The 18,877-nt window shown below is 42.4% G+C and overlaps 1 protein-coding gene across 3 annotated transcripts; it reads left to right on the top strand.

The window, feature by feature from the left end:
* Positions 1–3,371: 3,371 nt before the first annotated feature.
* LOC118371937 (tribbles homolog 2-like) lies at positions 3,372–15,246 on the top strand. 3 transcript variants are annotated; one of them, XM_035757595.2, is made up of 3 exons: positions 3,372–3,498; positions 7,061–7,353; positions 12,961–15,246. In XM_035757595.2, exons 2-3 carry the CDS (start codon positions 7,199–7,201, stop codon positions 13,427–13,429), a joined length of 624 nt encoding a protein of 207 aa, XP_035613488.1. In that variant the 5' UTR covers positions 3,372–3,498; positions 7,061–7,198; the 3' UTR covers positions 13,430–15,246. The 3 variants fall into 3 exon arrangements, with proteins under 3 accessions (XP_035613488.1, XP_035613487.1, XP_052379906.1); XM_035757594.2 differs by having other exon boundaries at positions 3,378–4,742; XM_052523946.1 differs by lacking the exon at positions 3,372–3,498 and adding an exon at positions 5,147–6,023.
* Positions 15,247–18,877: the final 3,631 nt, after the last annotated feature.

The raw sequence follows: 18,877 nt of genomic DNA, 5'->3' as shown, positions 1-18,877 counted from the left end.
ACTGATCCCCCAGTGATAACTGATCCCCCAGTGATAACTGATCCCCCAGTGATAACTGAGTCCCCAGATAACTGAGTCCCCAGATAACTGAGTCCCCAGATAACTGATCCCCCAGTGATAACTGATCCCCCAGATAACTGATCCCCCAGTGATAACTGATCCCCCAGTGATAACTGATCCCCCAGTGATAACTGATCCCCCAGATAACTGATCCCCCAGTGATAACTGATCCCCCAGTGATAACTGATCCCCCAGATAACTGATCCCCCAGATAACGGATCCCCAGTGATACCTGATCCCCCAGTGATAACTGATCTCCCAGTGATAACTGATCCCCCAGTGATAACTGAGTCCCCAGATAACTGATCCCCCAGTGATAACTGGTTCCCCAGTGATGACTGATGCCCCAAGTGATAACTGATCCCCCAGTGATAACTGAAACCAAAATGTACATGTTTACATGATCTGAATTCATTAGATGTGAATATGGTCTCTGATGTCTGTAAAGGACAAGCAAAGCCTTTGTAAGATAAACTCTATGCAGGAATGATACACAGAATGAACCTAGGTGGGTGGGTGCAGTGGCATGCAGTGCATATTGGAGCAGTCCATACATACACACACACACACACACACACACACACACACACACACACACACACACACACACACACACACACACACACACACACACACACACACACACACACACACACACACACACACACACACACACACACACACACACACACGGACCACATTATATGATAGCGTGTGGGTGCATGGCCTTCAGCAGCTGCCAACCACCACCAATGATATAGAAGAGGCCTCTGTGTGAAAAATACATGTAGCGTGGGTTTAGTCAGGCATGGCTGTAGCCTTCCAATGAGAAATAATGGAGAATATCCTTCCTCATAATACTGTGTGGAATCCTTTCTGCAGTTCTATAGTTGACAGTATGCAACATGAACACTGCTATCTGTCTCCCTCCCATGCAGCTGCAGGCCTTTCTTAAATGCCCATGGTACTTGCCTACTGAGCAGCAAGAGGAACTGCCCCACTCTGCTCAAAGACTCTGCTCAAACCCTACACCCCAACCTCTGTACTTCATTCTGTCACCTCTGGTCTCTTGGCCCTCCCACTCTCTGTCCTGGCAGTCCAATGGTGGAACCAGCTTCCACCTGAAACTAGGACAGCAGAGTCCCTGCCCATCTTCCAAAAACATCTGAAACTCTACCTCTTCAAAGACTATCTTCAATCTTAAATAATCCCACAGTGCAACCCCCCCCAAAGAGTATCTTCAATCTTAAATAATCCCACAGCAACCCCCCAAAGAGTATCTTCAATCTTAAATAATCCCACAGTGCACCCCCCCCAAGAGTATCTTCAATCTTAAATAATCCCACAGTACCCCCCCAAAAGAGTATCTTCAATCTTAAATATTTGTGAACTAACTTGACTCTTTACCCTCCTTTCTAGCTCTGACTCTGCTGATATCTACTTAATTAAGGAAAAATGTACATACCATGATTGTGATATGTGGTTGTCCCACCAAGCTGTTTAAGGAGGAATGTAAATCGCTCTGGATAATAGCGTGTGCTAAATGACTAAAATATAAATGTCCCACATTCCGACATGGAATTGCTCAATCTTGTTCTCAGACCTCCTTCCTTGAAATAGCTTGACTGGTGCGTAAAACCCGCGGATTCAGACAAACAAAATGGTGTTTACTTATGTCACGCAATTGTGTCACGCACAGGCCCACCCACCATAGAAACTAGTAAGACAGATCATCAGTGACACTTTACTACATGTTATAAACATCAAATGACATGCTGTTCAGGCCCCTTGCTTTTTAAAATCTTTAATGACGACCTGCCACTGGCTTTGAGTAAGGCCAGTGTGTCTATGTATGCGGATGACTCAACACGATACACGTCAGCTACTACAGCAACGGAAATGACTGAAACCATTAACAAAGAGCTGCAGTTAGTTTCGGAATGGGTAGCAAGGAATAAGTTAGTCCTAAAATATTTCCAAAACGAAAAGCATTGTATTCGGGACAAATCATTCACTAAACCCTAAACCTCAACTACATCTCGTAATGAATAATGTGGAAATTGAGAAAGTTGAGGTGACTAAAACTGCTTGGAGTATCACTGGATTGTAAACTGTCATAGTCAAAACATGTTGATACAACAGTAGCTAAGACGGGGGAAAGCCTGTCCGTAATAAAGTGTTACTCTACCTTCTTAACAGCGCGATCAACAAGGCAGGTCCTACAGGCGCAGGTTTTGTCGCACCTGGACTACTGTTCAGTCGTGTGGTCAGGTGCCACAAAGAGGGCCTTGGGAAAATTGCAGTTGACTCAAAGCAGGGCAGCACAGCTGGCCCTTAACACAGAAAACTAACATTAATGACATGCATGTCAATCTCTCATGGCTCAAAGTGGAAGAGAGATTGACTTCCTCATTACTTGTTTTTGTAAGAGGTGTTGACAAGCTGAAGGTACCAAGCTGTCTGTTTAAAATACTAGCACACAGCTCTGACACCCATGCATACCCCACAAGACATGCCACCAGAGGTCTCTTCACAGTCCCCAAGTCCAGAACAGACTATGGGAGGTGCAGTACTGTGCACATAGAGCAATGACTACATGGAACTCTATTCCACATCAGGTAACTGATGCAAGCAGTAGAATCAGATTTAAAAAGCAGGTACAAATACACCTTATGGAACACCGGGGCCTGTGAATTAACACAAACATAGGCACAGACACATGCATACACACACATGATAACTATACACACATAAACATGGATTTTGCATTGTAGATTTGTGGTAGTGGAGTATGGGCCTGAGGGTACACACATAGTGTGTTGTGAATTCTGTAATAAATGGATTGTAATATTTGTATATTTGTATAATTGCCTTAATTTTGCCAGACCCCAGGAAGAGTAGCTGCTGCCAAGGCAGGAGCTAATAGGAATCCATAATAAATACAAATACAAATTACTGAATGTAATGCATTACCTGGCAGATCAGCCAATATCTCAAATCATGCAATCGGCAGCCACGGTGGTATTCAGTAGCCTACCCTGCTGGTTAGAAAATGTTTCCAAATATTTATATGAATGGCATTTCTATAGGGAAATGTATGTTCACCACCCCACCAATTAACATCAAAGCCAATTAACATTAGATCCATGTAGTGTACATGCAGCTCACATGACTGCTATATTACTGTAGAGTAAACGGTAATTGTGTTAGGCATCGGCAGGCAAACCAATGGGGTTCCTCTCCGTATGTGTGTGTCTGTGACGTAAGGGAGGCGGGTCGGGGGCAGGTCTGTGTGTAGCCTATGCGTATGTGTGTAAGCGAATGTGTGTGTGAGTGTGGAAGCCTATCCGCCAGGCAGTCGGCTCCTGCGCTGAGGAAAGGTGTGTGTTAAGCGGCTGACCTCGCACTGAATGGACTAGCTAGATTTTTCGCAGCCACGTAAGTACACACCACCGCCGGAGAGGATGTCTTGCTGAATCAAGGGAAAGGCCTTGGAAAGTCGGCCATCCTTTACTTCCAGCAGCTGAAACAGCCGGCAAAAGTTCCTTTGGATTCAAAAACGAATTCGTCGCAAAGGACATCTACTTCCGAACACTACAAAGGTCTTTGAATTCTGGATGGTTTTCTCTCTCCATATTTGGTCGATGGCAATCCCCGAAGCTCGCTGCATGGACATTATGTGTTAAACGAACAAGGACCGTATGACACTGACCTGGTAGCTATAAAGCAATAGCATTGCTTTTGCTATCAAGAATTAATGTTGATTTAAATATAGGCCTACCGTAGTTTGCAACCTCGGTGCGTTTTTAACCGCGGTTACTTTGTATCTTCTCTGTCTGCAAGGTATTTTCGGAAACGTGTGATGTAATTCAATGAATCGCAAGTCTAGCGGGCTATTTTTGTGCTTATATTTAATATAGTAGTGCAATCATCATTACAAAACTGCAATCGGTAGGATTTTAGTGTTTCCTTTGTTGCAAATCGGCATTGCTGTCTCTCGCACTCTGGTAAAGCGTTTATGCTCAAATTCAGCACTATCTTTTGTGCAAAGAGCTGCCGTGCGTCACGGTGCAGTGAACAATGCTTTTGTTTTAGTCCCATAGCTGGGTAGATAAAGGAAATATATTGCAAACGTTCTCTCAGAATTGCTTATTTCATTACATGTATTACATATGAGCCCTCCAATAGTAGCCTCGCCTACAGATAAGAGTTTGACATAACCTACTTACTACATTGTAATAGGTGCACTTGCAAGGGTAGCACAAAATATAATCTCGCTTTATATTTTTTAAAGGGCAGCAACAAAGTACAGGACCACTACAACCAATCTATTTACTCAAGTTTACAACCCAAAGTGCCGTCAAAGAGAAGACAACCGGATAGTTTGGCAGTATTAGGGAATCCTGATGAACATACAAATATCTAATCCCATTAACATCTCGCGTTATGGGAGATCACGGCACAAAGCGACCGATTTTGAGGAGTTAGGCCTATCTTGCTTGAGGACTACAGAATCCAGCCAGAGTTTCAGCCCTAACCTAGGATCCCCTAGCCCCCCCGAAACACCAGATTCCTCCCACTGTATCTCCTGCATCGGTAACTACCTACTCCTCGAGCCCTTGGAGGGGGATCACGTTTTCAGGGCCGCCCACCTGCACACCGGGGAAGAGCTCGTATGTAAGGTGGGTCCTCTAAGTGTTTTTATAGGCCATTGAGTTGATTGACGGGCGCATTAGTCATAGAGAGAATGCAGCAGATACATTGTCGCGAACGTTACATCATGGACATTCCATTCATCTCGAGCAGATAACGCTGGAGCCTAACCATAAAACACCATATTTGGTCAATCTACCAGTCCCACACACAGGTTTAATATAGCTAGAATAGAACTGTAGCACTATGATAAACATGACCTTGCTCACAAAACAGCCATCTACACTGAACAAAAATATAAACGCAATATGTAAAGTGTTAGTCCCATGTTTCATGAGTTGAAATAAAAAATTCCATAAATGTTCCATATGCACAAAAAGTGTGTGTGTGGGGGGGTATTGCTGTCTGTAATAAAGCCCTTTTTGTCGGGAAGAACTCATTTGATTGGCTGGACCTGGTTCCCCAGTTGGTCTATGCCCACCCATGGCTGCACCCCTGCCCAGTCATGTGAAACCCATAGATTAGGGCATTATTTATTTATTTCAATTTACTGATTTCCTTATATGAACTGTAACTCACCAAAAAAAAATACGGAATTGTTGCATGTTGCGTTTATATTTTTATTCGGTATGGATAGAGCCATAAATATAGGCCTACAGTAGTTACACGTGTATAGCTGTAGGCGTTCTGGCTCGTTTTTTTAATGCAAATTACGCACATAATCTCCAACAGGAAATAAATAATGCACTGTATACTAGCCCATGGAAGTACCCGGTGTTGCTGCGAACTTTGTCTCCTGATATTTTATGCATGAATTGGAAATGGATACGACTGAAAGAGTAATGGAAAAGTTAATGGAGTGCAAAGCAGGCAGCTCAGCTTGCGCGTGTCTCGAGAGTTGTATGGGTTGGGATGATGTAACGTTGACAAAGGAGTGAGTAATCACGCACCATGCACGCTCCATACTCTCCCAAACTCATAGTACATATAGCACTACCAACGCCTTTGTTCCTCGTAAGAAATATGTTTTTTGAAGGTTTTCCTCATTCTCATGTGCTCTCCTTTATTCACTACCAGAATAACACACTATTTCCTACTGTAAATTGATGTTATGTAGAATCTTGTTTAAGTGTTTCTAGTGCAATATGAATATATTACATTTCATTGTAGTTAAATCTCAAACTCTGCATGTTGTTGTTTTTCTTATATACAGTAGCACACACATCACCAAGGGTTTGAAAGATGCAGTAGGCAGATGGCTTTTCAAGTGCATAGGTCAACCTTTTGGCCTTTGTTCCCACCCCTGTATGGTACAGTGTTAACTTTTTGATTATTGGAGCATTGGATACATGTACCATTTGGTACATTAAAATGTTATGAACCTGGCCTGATTAACAGAAATGTTAGGTTAAAAGCACATAGGCCCCACAGGAACACAGTCCTAGATTATGACCCTAAACTTTGTCACAGTGATAAGAGTAGGCTAGGCCTATGGTCTTTGGCACTGCCAGCAAGCTATATATATATATATATATATATATATATATATATAGCACAGGAGGTTGGTGTCTCCTTAATTTGGGAGGACGGGTTCATGGCTGATAGCATTCCACTGAGAGGAATCAGTGGAATGACATCAAACACATGGTTTCCTTGTGTTTGATGTCATTCCATTGACTCCATTCCAGCCATTATCATGAGCCGTCCTCCCCTCAGCAGCCTCCACTGATAAAGAAACACCCTTGAATGAGTAGGTGTTCTAAAACTTTTGACCAGTAGTGTATATATATGCCTTTCATTTTTACTACCGAGCAACATCAAAGAGATACATTTGTGATCTCAGAATTGACAGTTTACTACCAATGTGTATTAGTAAACCCCAGCTACAATTGTAGACCTTGAGAAGCACATGCACACACACAATGCAGGGTGAGACAGAGCCTGCTGCTCTCTAACTGTTTATGTACTTGGGCAATGGCGGCGAAGTTACAGAATCTTCACATTCAGATAGAAAAGTATGCATGCAGAATATGGAATGGTCACCATGTAGCTCTATGGTTTTACCTTTCTATCTGCAGCAGCATTCTAAATGTTGCAGCCCATGGAATTAACATTGATCTAAAGGTTCTGGAGCCCTGGGAGGTGTAGGCATGCTCAGTAACGTGAAGCGTTCAGAACTTGGCGAATTATAGAGTTTACACGATTCCCTATTCTACACGATGATAGACAATCACATCCGTTCTAGTCTACACAATGTGCTGAACAATGACTATCATCTCCATTGGATACTAAACTCTCTCCCTCCCTTTCTACCCCCCTCTCTCTCTCTCTCCCGCCGCCTCTCCAGGTGTTTGAGATAGGCATTTACCAGGAGTCCCTGGCGGCCTACTTCTCCCTGGGCAGACATGAGCACATCAACCAGGTGGTGGAGGTCCTGCTGGGGGAGAAGCGGGCCTACGTCTTCTTCGAGAGGAGCCATGGAGACATGCACTCCTTCGTTCGTACCTGCAAGAAGCTGCGTGAGGACGAGGCCGCCAGACTCTTCCGTCAGATAGCCTCAGCAGTGGCACATTGCCATGACAACGGCGTGGTCCTCCGGGACCTCAAGCTGAGGAAGTTTGTCTTCAGGAACGAGGACAGGTGAGGAAGGGGACAGTGTGCGGAGGGGTGATGGATGGGAGGGGAAGAAAGGAATGAGTCTCTCACCTTATGCTCTTTGTAAATAGATATGAGTGTACATAACCCTACAGTAACTCTTTACATGAAGTTACACTGTGTAGTAACACTGTAATTACTACAGTAAGATATTGTTGTAACATAGTTATGGAGTTGAGTAGTTTATATTTAGATCAGAGGTTACCATATTGAAGGTAGCCAATATAACTAGCAGTAGACACACACGAATGTGACTTGGGGACAACCAGGGAGACTGCTGGATACAGGTCAGGGCCCATGCCAGCTAGCCAAACTGCTGTTAAACTGGTGGACAGTGACAGCAGAGATGCCAGGATTAGATTTGTCTGACAGATGTTCAATTAGGGTGGGATTTACCATGTAAGGCTGTGACACAGAGTAATGAATCAGTGCTCCAGACATCAGCTCGAACAGGGTTTAGTATATACAGACCCCTGGTGGTGGACTGTTGATATTGCAGCCTATTAGGTGCAAACAGAATCAATATAGGTTTTATGACCTATTTTGCTGCAGAGATAGAAGCTAATTAATCAGACCAACATTTATGTGTGTTCCACATTTATCATTATAATGTTTCAGGAGGACACTGATTAAAACATATTTTGATGCTGCTTTTTTAACTGACCCTGTCAAAGCAACCATTTGCTGTTACTGGGGAGATCTGAGCCTGTTCAGCCTGGCACTGACTGGATGCTCTCTATCTCAATGCCCCAACCTAGACACACAATGACCTACGGTCAGCTTGGTGTGCTCTCCTCCAATGGTTAAGGTTACATTTGGTGAAGGGCAAGCTGATCCTAGATCTATGCAGGACCTCATTCTGCTCCTATGGCAGAAGTCCAACCTGACAGTGGTATAGATAGATACCCTGTATCCAAAGTTCCCTCAATTTTCTTCCAGTGCTGAGCAAAGAAAATGCATCTCATAACATTGTATCATGGAAATATCTGTTCTATCATTCAGTCTACAGTAGCAGCCAATGTGTGGTGTTCAATGTAGGCCTACATTCCATGAGACTTTAGAAAAAAACATGCAGGGCTGGACATTAACCTGTTTATCCACTTGTTTATCAAGCAAGGAGGTGACTGAACATGTTGGTGTGTTGTTTGTTGCAAGAAACAACTTTACAAAATAAAATGCATTATTATTCTCATACCATTATTACAGAGAATAAGACGAATTATACTTTCTTCTGCCTATTGGCTACATGCTTATTCAAGCCTGTCTCAAAATACAACACTGCCCCTTTAAGACAAAACTCGCTTTTCAAAGAAATGTACACGTTTTGTGCTCTTGTAGGAAGCAATCGATCCCCTATTGCTGACTACAAATTATATATCTGGCCTAATAACTCACTAACTAACAAAGGATGTTAACTAAATATTCACACCTGTCTACATGCAGCTCTACATGCAGCTCTCACTTTGATCTCAAAACAAGCGCATCTATTCACGACCACTCATGCTGTAAATATAGATCCATATATTGCTATGGTCTGTTTGATTATAGGCCTACTGCAGCTCTGATTGGTTATGTCGCTACAGTTTGTGTAGAGTGGGGCGGCAGGGTAGCCTAGTGGTTAGAGCGTTGGACTAGTAACCGGAAGGTTGCAAGTTCAAACCCTGAGCTGACAAGGTACAAATCTGTCGTTCTGCCCCTGAACAGGCAGTTAACCCACTGTTCCTAGGCCATCATTGAAAATAAGAATTTGTTCTTAACTGACTTGCCTAGTTAAATATAGGTCAAATAAATAAAAGAGTACGGGCTGAATAATGCATGTCAATACAATAGAATCCTACTCCGATGTGTTCTGCCTAGAACAAATTCTCTTGCTTTAGTTTTGTTTCAGTATTATGCATTGAAAGTGGCTAATATTGCGTTGATTCGATCACAATTGCCACAGTAAAGGGAACGTTAATAGTGTGAAGGGAAACTCTAGAACAGCGGTCACCAACCTTTTCTGAGTCAAAATGCAAGCCGAGATCTTCCGCTCAGATTTGTTTTTAACATTACTTTAAAAAAAAAACTATGCCTATGCAACATTGACCAATTAAAAACAGTACTGTAGTACTGTAGTAATGTTTGTTCAGTAAGCTATAGGCCCAATATATTATCACCGCATACTGGCTTTCCTTGAATTGCCCTGCCAATGCATTGTTGTTCGGACCATTTGTTTGAAATTATATACTTTTTTTTGAGGTAGGCTTTATGATCACACCATTAATAGATCTGTTGTTGTATTACTTGTGAGGCACAGCTGAGTGCGCATACATTTAAATAATGAACTTTTCATTTTTATTTTACTGGGTAGATGGGGCATCTGATGGTCAGTTTCAGCGGTCCGCCTCTCAACATCCCTCCGCTGTCCCTTTCCTCCACTGACACTGACCAAAAAGGGACACTGTCTTCCAGCTGATGGCAACACTTGAGTTGCACTGTATTATTTCTGCCTCATGCACAAATTCACTATGAGAAAAGTGCAATATTCCTCAATATTAAAAAAGACCCAAGCTTCTAATAATAACATTGCAATCCTATTTGATTTATTTTACTAGGCAAGTCAGTTAAGAACAAATTCTTATTTTCAATGACGGCCTGGGAACAGTGTGTTAATTGCCTGTTCAGGGGCAGAACGACAGATTTGTACCTTGTCAGCTCAGGGATTCGAACTTGCAACCTTTCGGGTTACTAGTCCAACGCTCTAACCACTAGGCTACCCTGCCACCCCATATACTCTCCTACTCATTCATTACTGCTGCAGTGCTTGTTGTAGCGCTGAGTGGAAATAGGAAGAACGCGCATTTATGGTTTTTAAAAGTGTTGAATACAAAGTGTTGACAGAGCTGAGTAAGAACTTAAACATGAACTCACTCATAAAAACAGCAGCTCTTTGCTGTATTCATTGACAGTCTCTCTCTAGTCATGGTTTTAAACGTTTTGAAATCTCACAGTATCAACTTTGCTGTAGTTTTCTTTTATGCCTGCTACGTTACTGCAGACTCAGTAATCTGTGGTGCACAGTAAGCCTATAGTGCACTTGATTTGCTCTCTGGGCCCGCCGGGAAGGCAGAGTTTGTACCTTCAGACACATGAAATGGTTCAGATTGGCAACAGTTCACCTACCAAGCACGCAGGGCAGCTGAATCAAGTGCACCTACCGCCAACAGCCCGAAGAGGGAAAAAAAAGGAATTCAAGGCTTTATTGTTGGGCTTTTTACATAAATGTTTTCCAGTCGACTAGGAATGGCTTGGAGATCGACGTGACCACTGCTCTAGAAAGTTGAGTGAAGTTCAATCACGTGCTTCTCTCTGTGGGCTGATATTTCTGCGCGACAGTCTCGGGCGCGGGCGCAGTTTAGAGGAAAAGTTCCCTGTATCTTTGTGAATTTGTGGCAGTGTCACCCTCTGGCTCTGCTCATGGAAAAGGGAAGCTGAGCTGACTGCCACACTTATCTAATAGCAGTCTAATGACCTTGGCTGCCATGACAGGACCTACCAAGGTGGGATGTCAAAACCCTCCACTGAATGATTGATGGGGGCAGAGGGGGGTTAGGAGAGAAATTGTGGGGTGGGGAGTCAGGGTCTAGGGGTGCATCTAATTCTAAGTGACTTTCTTCCTCTCCTCCTATCCTTATATCCTCTCCTGCATCCTCACCGATCTGAAAACAAGCTAGCACGAGATTATAACATTTTGTAAAAGTTGAAAGCAGTGGTAGGCAACCAGGAATCTGCTTCACCTATCCAGCTCTTTCGAATCAGTGTAGTTGAAGGAAAGGAGACGAGGAGACTGGAGAGGAAGCCATTTCAGGCAATTCAGAGTCACCCTAGCGAAAAGCCAAGTCCCAGAGCTTCAGTGAATGGAAGGCCAGAGAAGGGAGAGAGAGAGAGAGAGAGAGAGAGAGAAAGAGAGAGAGAGAGAGAGAGAGAGAGAGAGAGAGAGAGAGAGAGAGAGAGAGAGAGAGAGAGAGAGAGAGAGAGAGAGAGAGAGAGAGAGAGAGAGGCCACCCGGTAAGGTGATATGGCCACAGCAGTTTATGGTGACAGACTGGACGACCTGCTTATGTCATCATGGCTGGATTGACCTATCACTGCCTCCCAGGAAAGGTTATAGGTCATAGGTCATACTGGCTGGGAATCCACTGCGGTGTCAGCCAGGAGAGATCTGGAACCCAACCTTCTACAAGCACTGTCGTTGGTGTTCTAATTCATTTTTAACATCATTATGTGGGTCATACTTCACATGAGATGCTATGTCAGCAGTATTAAGAAGCCCCACTATCCTAATGGCTGCTTAGAGAGATTGCTGACTTCTATGTTGCATGTAGGTCTTTAAGTGATATTTACAAACAGGCTGCTTACAAAGGTTTCTAGCGGCCTGATTGAGGCAATACATTGATTGAATACTCCGAACTATCTGAAATCAAACAAGTGAACAGGGCGGTGCAAAACCCCACAATTACCAGAAATTCAGGCCGTAGCAAAAATCAGTGCATGTGTGTGGGTGCACGTGTCACAGACAGTAAAGAGATATTTTCTGAATAGGCATTAGCCACTGCTGCAGCTCTGCTCTTCTCCTCCTCAATTAAAATGGATAAGGTGTGTGTGTGTGTGTGTGTGTGTGTGTGTGTGTGTGTGTGTGTGTGTGTGTGTGTGTGTGTGTGTGTGTGTGTGTGTGTGTGTGTGTGTGTGTGTGTGTGTGTGTGTGTGTGTGTGTGTGTGTGTGTGTGTGTGTGTGTGTGTGTGTGTGTGTGTGTGTGTGTCTTTAACAGCCCCTCACACTTCCACAGACACGCACTCACACACAGATGGAGACACTTTAGGCGGCGCTTCATAAGTGTCCCTTTCTCATCATCTGTGTGTAGGGTCTGTGTACCCTGGGCCACTCCAGAGCCCTCATCAGTCACGATGTCCCTGAACAACCCATCATTATGATCAGCAGCTTTCACAAAACCATGGCTGTGATGGTCTGCTTTGAAAAGAGACTTCATGGTTCTCTGTTAAAAGGCACTGATGATGATAAGGCTTTTGAGTTTTGATTCCCATTTTCAAACTGTTCTTACCGCACGCTGACTCAAGGCCGCTGAACTGAAGTCTTCCATAATGGTTGGTCTTTGTTGGGCTGGAGAGGCCTATTGAATCAGCTGGGTTATTTATAGGCTGATGCATGCTGGCTGGCAGACTGCACTGCTCTTATCACTGTGAATGGAAATGTTAGCTGTACTGTAAGCCCCAGGCATTATGTGCTCCACTTCATTTAAAGTCCAAAGCTATGGATCTAAAACATACGGATGATGTCCATCACAGTGAATTATAATGCCCTCCCACTAGAAGAGGGCAACCGCTTACTGTAATCTTGAACCATGCGGCAGTAGCATTTCTATACTCACAATGTTCTTTTGATTTTATGGACAGACTCAATTAAAATTAGAAAATGGGTCATTGTCCATTGATTTAACATATCGGTTATATAATTTTTGTATTTAGTCACCCTCCTGTAATAAGAAGATTCTGGGTATTAATATTTGTTTGTTGTTGGTTCTTGTCTCCCTCCAGGAGCCTTGTGAAGCTGGAGAGCCTAGAAGACACCTACATCCTGGAGGGCAATGACGACTCTCTGTCAGAAAAACATGGCTGCCCTGCCTACGTCAGCCCCGAGATCCTCAACGCCAGCGGCAGCTACTCAGGCAAGGCGGCCGACGTCTGGTCCCTGGGCGTCATGCTCTACACCATCCTGGTGGGTCGCTACCCCTTCCACGACGTAGAACCCAGCTCCCTGTTCAGTAAGATCCGCCGGGGCCACTTCAGCATCCCAGAGAACCTGACGCCCAAGGCCAAGTGTCTGATCCGGAGTATCCTCCGCCGGGAGCCCGCAGAGCGCCTCACGTCCCGAGAGATCCTGGAGCACCCCTGGTTCTTCTCCTCCGGGGCAGCACGTGGCGCTATGGTCCAGGGGAGAGGGGAGCAGGAGCAGACTGTGCCCGAGGTGAACATGGAGGAGGAGCTGGATCAGTTCTTCAGCTGAGAAGACAGGAAACAGGAAGCACAAAGGGAGGACTACGCCACAGAGCGGAACAAATGCGACACGCTCTGAAAGAGCCTAAAGGTAGATTAGTTGTTTAGCAGGTGAAACATTGTCACTCACAGAAAAGGTGTATCCATCTTTTTTTCTTTCCATTTCATGGAAAACCAACCTCGAGGCAGAGCCAGGTGGTGAATGGTGTATTAACATAATTGGGGGCGGGACTTCTGTTAAGAGGAGTTGCCGCCACTGGACATGCAAGTCACAAACAATGTAGCAAACATTATCTTTTGTTGTTCGTTTTTTTAAAGTGGTGCTTTTAAAAGTAGAGACATACGCCATGTTGTGACGCTGCAGAAAAGCACGAAGGGACAAAAACCTCAGCCAAGGAGAACAAGAACACCTCTCCTCTATGCGCTCTCACACACCCAGGTAGAAGTTACCCACTAACCAAAGATCTAGGATCAGATCACATAACCCTCAATCCTCACCTTAACCATTATGAGGATTAAACAATATCTGACCCTGGACCTGTGGTCAGGGCCAACTTCTACTTCCTCTGTTCCAACAATCATCAGGACAGATGACCTCATTTTTGTTTTGTCACTCAGTGTTTGTCTCTCATTACCTAACATGACCTTTGAACCTAGGTTATAAAGCTCTTTCATTGACATAGTATATGGATACTGACTAAACTATTTTATGTCTTCAGAAACGTGTGTACTTCATCTTTTTCTGTGTAGCCTTATTTCTCTCACCACTCATCATGTGCATTTCTTTAAAAAAAACTTCCACCACCATCAATTTGTCATTTAATAATAAGGCTATGTTTTAAGTCTGATATCACCTTGTTGTATTAAGCTATTCCATTAAATTATTAATGCTGCTTTGATATCTTCTGCTTAACCTTCATTTGTAACCTCCCTCTCCCGTTATGCCTCCACTAATGGCATAATGCACTTGATTTGTTTAGGTTAGGTTAGGTGAACAATCAATTCCACCTCTCTAGACTCGCTTTCTCTATTTAAGTTTAGCTTTTCATTTGTAGGAGAGGAAAACTTAACATTTTATTTAAATTGTAACAACAGTATAAATATATATATATTTAAAAAAAAAAATTTGCAGGGTTTTTCTTTTTCAGAGATTCCTTTTTCATGTATATTAAAGGCAATAGTTTGGACACAGGACATGATGGGAAAAAGTATGTCCAACGTTTTTAGAATAAACAATTCAACTTTTGTGCCAGTATTTCTCTGCCCCCACCACCCATGCCAACTTCAGTCACCCCTTAATATATTTTATTTTGAACTTGACACCAGTTATTAAACAATACTATCACAGTAACATGGTCTGCAGTAGCCCATGTTGATTTTCTACTGCCTGCGTACGTCCTGTAAAACTGTCCTGTTCTGAATGGGTACCAGTGGACATGTTTTGTCGTATCTCAATGTTACTTGAATTTGTGTTTTTATTAACTAGTCCTTGGCATGCACCCTATGAATGCTATAGCCTGTCTAGCAGGGTGAAACAAAATAAGCTTCTTTTTTTTATAAAGTCAAAACACAAGTGAAAATGTTATCGGAAATGTGCTACTTTGAGTCACTTTTAAAACTGACTATTGCTTTTATTTTGTTTCGTAGAATGAGCTGCCCTTATTTGCATTGGTGCTGATTTGGTGCGAATGCTTAGAAGTCCTCTTGTTTTTGTTTTGGAGGGGAGTGGTGCATGGTGGGAATTCTGCCTCGGATGTTCTGATTGTAAAATGTAACAGATTTTGGTGTTTTGTCCAAATTAATTCAGTAAATAAATTGTGAACTGCACATTTGGTTTGATTATTCTCCTAGCACGCCTTAGATATGGATTCTTCATAACATTAGGCCTCTGTATATCTTTACACAAGCCCCGTTATGGTTATTACAGTGTTGTCTATCAGGGAATTCATCATGTCTAAAGAAAAATAAATGCTCAGCAAGGCCTCAGTGATAATATCTTCATTTTGCTGGAGTACAGTATAGTATGACCACTTCAAACATCTTTGGCTGAGGAGCACCTAAACACACTCCAGAATGTCTCAATGCTTAAAGGAAATGACAACACAAAACCACTATTTTGATATTTGTTTCATTAGTCCACTGTTGATACAGTCCCAAAATGTTTTACATGTCAATAATCAAGTTTTCAAGACATAAAGCTTTGAAAATACAGAAAGTGTCACTATATGATCATTTTTGAGTGGTAAGCTTCTTTGAATGAGAAGTTTACCCAAAATCCAGAAACTCCCAATTGATTCCATATATTGAAATAAGTTTAGTAGAGTTTGCCCCCCCCACCCTCCCCCTCTCCGTGAAGTGCTGTACTGAAACAGCTGCAAAAATGGGTCACGTTGCCAGTGAATTCATGATTCAGAAATCCGCAAAGTGTGGACAAACTACTTGTTTTATTGAAAGCGTATGGCCGAATTAGCCATTTTTATCAAAAGTACTATCGGTTTTGAGTAAAAAAACGTGTTCATTTCCACCTAAAACATTTGAGATGAATTGATATCATTATTTTATGTAGCTGACTACCATAGCAGCAGAGCTGGTGTGAAAATTGATAGAGTTAGGCCTACAGCAGGTAAAGATAGTTATGCAAAGGGAGAAAAAGAGATGTCAGCAAGAACAAGCTAGTGTTCGGTTCCTGGCTGCACTTTATACAGGAAATCAAGGGAAGAAGGCACCAAATGTCACTGTTTTCTGATAAAAGATACGGAGAGATGCAGAAGATGGTTAGTAGCAGTTTGAAATGGTAAATATGATGTAAACACACCTTGCATCGCTGCTTGTGTGTAGCAAGTGCCTCAGTAACAATACATACGAACAAGATGGTCAATCTGAAATGATGGGGACAGAAAACCGAAGGATACTAAAAGATACAGCTGTTGCTACTGTATTTCTATGGACTGGATCTGGCGCAGTGCCAAAAAACCCAGGCACGTTTGAGGAGAGAATGTGACAAAGCAAAAGCTTGCAGAGGTATGTAGCCTCGCCTGATTTTTGACATTTGATGTATTCCTATTGTGTTATTATCATTGCACCGTGTCATGTAGACTTAAAGTATTCATACCCATTGACTTATTTCACATTTTGTTGTATTTTAGCCTGAATCCAAAATGGATTAAAAAAAAAATCCCTCACCCATCAACACACAATAACCCATAATGACAAAGTGAAAACATGTTTTTAGATTTTTTTGTAAATGTATTTCAAATGAAATAAAGAAATCTAATTTACAGTCTCTACAGCACTTCACAAAATGTGGCTTTATGGGAGAGAAGCCAGACAGATGCCACTCCTGAGAAAAAGGAGCATGAATGCACGCCTGGAGTTTGAAAAAATCCATGTGAATGACACAGAACATGAGGAAAAATATTTTGTTGTCTGTGGCCTGAATGCAAAGCGCTATGTCTGGAGAAAACCAGTCATAGCTTATCATCTGTTTAACACTATGCCTACCGTGAAGTATGGTAGTGGCTGCATCATGCTATAGAGATGCTTTTCAACAGCAGGGACAGGAAGACTGGTAAGGATAGAGGGACCAATGAACAGAACCAAATACATGCACATCTTTGATGAGAGCCTGCTTCAGAGTGCAAACAACAGACTGGGATGAAGATTGACGTTCCAACCAGACAATGACTCCAAGCATACAGCCAAAGCAACGCTGGAATGGCTTCAGAACCAGAATGTGAAAGTCCTTGAGTGGCCCAGCCAAAGCCCAGACTTGAATCCCATTGAACGTCTGTGGAAAGACTTGAAGATTGCTGTTCACCACCCCTCCCCATCTAACATAATAGAGCTTGTGAAAATCTACAAGGAAGAATGGGAGAAAATCCCCAAATCCAGATGTGCAAAGCTGATATAGACAGACATGAAACAATTTAAACCTCGAATTGCCTCCAAAGTTGCTTCTACAAAGTATTGACTCAGAGGTGTGAATACTTATGTATATGTGATACTTATGTATTTAATTTTCAAGAAATTTGCAAACATTTCTAAAAACATGTTTTCACTTTGTCATTATTGGGTATTGTGTGTAGAAAAGTTAAAAAAATATATATTTGATAAATTTTGAATTCCCACTGTAACACAACAAAATGTGGAATAATTCAAGGGGTATGAATATTTTCTGAAGGCACCATTTAGGCCTAGGTGCTCTACAGGTTAGCCTATGTTCGCTATGTATTTATGACAGGGGGGTTGAGAGACAATAGACATCGTGTCACCTTACATTGCAGAACAGAACATCCCAAAAACATTGTGATTTCAAGCTTCATAGTTTTTTGGGCTAATGTGAAAACATAAACCCACTAATGGTCCCACTCATAGAGGTTGATGATAAGCGACCATAACGTAGCTATTTACTCGTTAGATAACTGTCCATTTTGCCCAGCTGGAATAGGTGTGCGTCTCCAATTAGTTTTAGGAATATGCAAAACTGAGTTTATGTGGGCAGCTTAATCCCTGTGGTTGCAAAATGAAAGTAACTGCTCCTCATCATCATTAGGGCCCTCCATTTCTCTAACTTTAAACATCAGCTGTCAGAGCAGCTTACCAATCACTGTACCTGTACACAGCCCATCTGTCAATAGCAGACCCAACTACCTCATCCCCATATTGTTATTTATCCTCTTGCTCTTTTGCACCCCAGTATCTCTACTTGCACATCATCATCTGCACATCTATCACTCCAGTGTTAATGCTAAATTGTAATTATTTTGACTCTATGGCCTATTTATTGCCTTACCTCCCTACTCTTGTACATTTGCACACACTGTACGTATATTTTTCTATTGTATTATTGGCTGTACGTTTGTTTATGTGTAACTCTGTGTTGTTGTTTTTGTCACACTGCTTTGCTTTATCTTGGTCAGGTTGCAGTTGTAAATGAGAACTTGTTCTCGACTACCCTACCTGGTTAAATAAAGGTGAAATAAAATATAATAAAAATTAGCAACAGAGCAGAGTGAGGCCTCCATCCAGAAACGTCATGAGTCACGTGACCTTTTTTTGCGGCTGTTCCAGTACAGCACTGGAGAGAGAGAGAGCGGGGGAGAGAGCAAACTCTACTGAACTACTAGTTTCAATGTATGGAATCATGAGGTAATTTCTGGATTTTGGGTAAACTTCTCCTTTAAGTGCTGAACTCACAGTGTTAAATAAACAGATCTAAGAATATCCCAACTAAGCAAAGTGTATTTGACCACAGACAATCGAACACACAATGTTGAGGTTTTCCACCTGTTATACAGTAGACTAGTTCTCTTCACAGACAATGCAACACACAATGTTGAGGTTTTCCACCTGTTATACAGTAGACTAGTTCTCTTCTTCAGATAGTATCCATCTGTAACACACAAACCTCGTTTCATATAGCCTTTCTCTCAGGAGACACAGTTATACCTGACAAACA

Source organism: Oncorhynchus keta, chromosome 8, assembly GCF_023373465.1.
Source record: "Oncorhynchus keta strain PuntledgeMale-10-30-2019 chromosome 8, Oket_V2, whole genome shotgun sequence".
NCBI classification, from domain to species: domain Eukaryota; kingdom Metazoa; phylum Chordata; class Actinopteri; order Salmoniformes; family Salmonidae; genus Oncorhynchus; species Oncorhynchus keta.
This window is presented reverse-complemented; position numbering and strand designations above follow the sequence as displayed.

Bases quoted from the DNA above. Each gene is read 5' to 3' on its own strand.
- LOC118371937 (XM_035757594.2), top strand. From the start codon at position 4,467: ATGAACATACAAATATCTAATCCCATTAACATCTCGCGTTATGGGAGA. The intron at 4,743-7,060 runs GTGGGTCCTCTA...CCGCCTCTCCAG, and splicing joins GGGAAGAGCTCGTATGTAAG to GTGTTTGAGATAGGCATTTA. The intron at 7,354-12,960 runs GTGAGGAAGGGG...GTCTCCCTCCAG, and splicing joins GTCTTCAGGAACGAGGACAG to GAGCCTTGTGAAGCTGGAGA.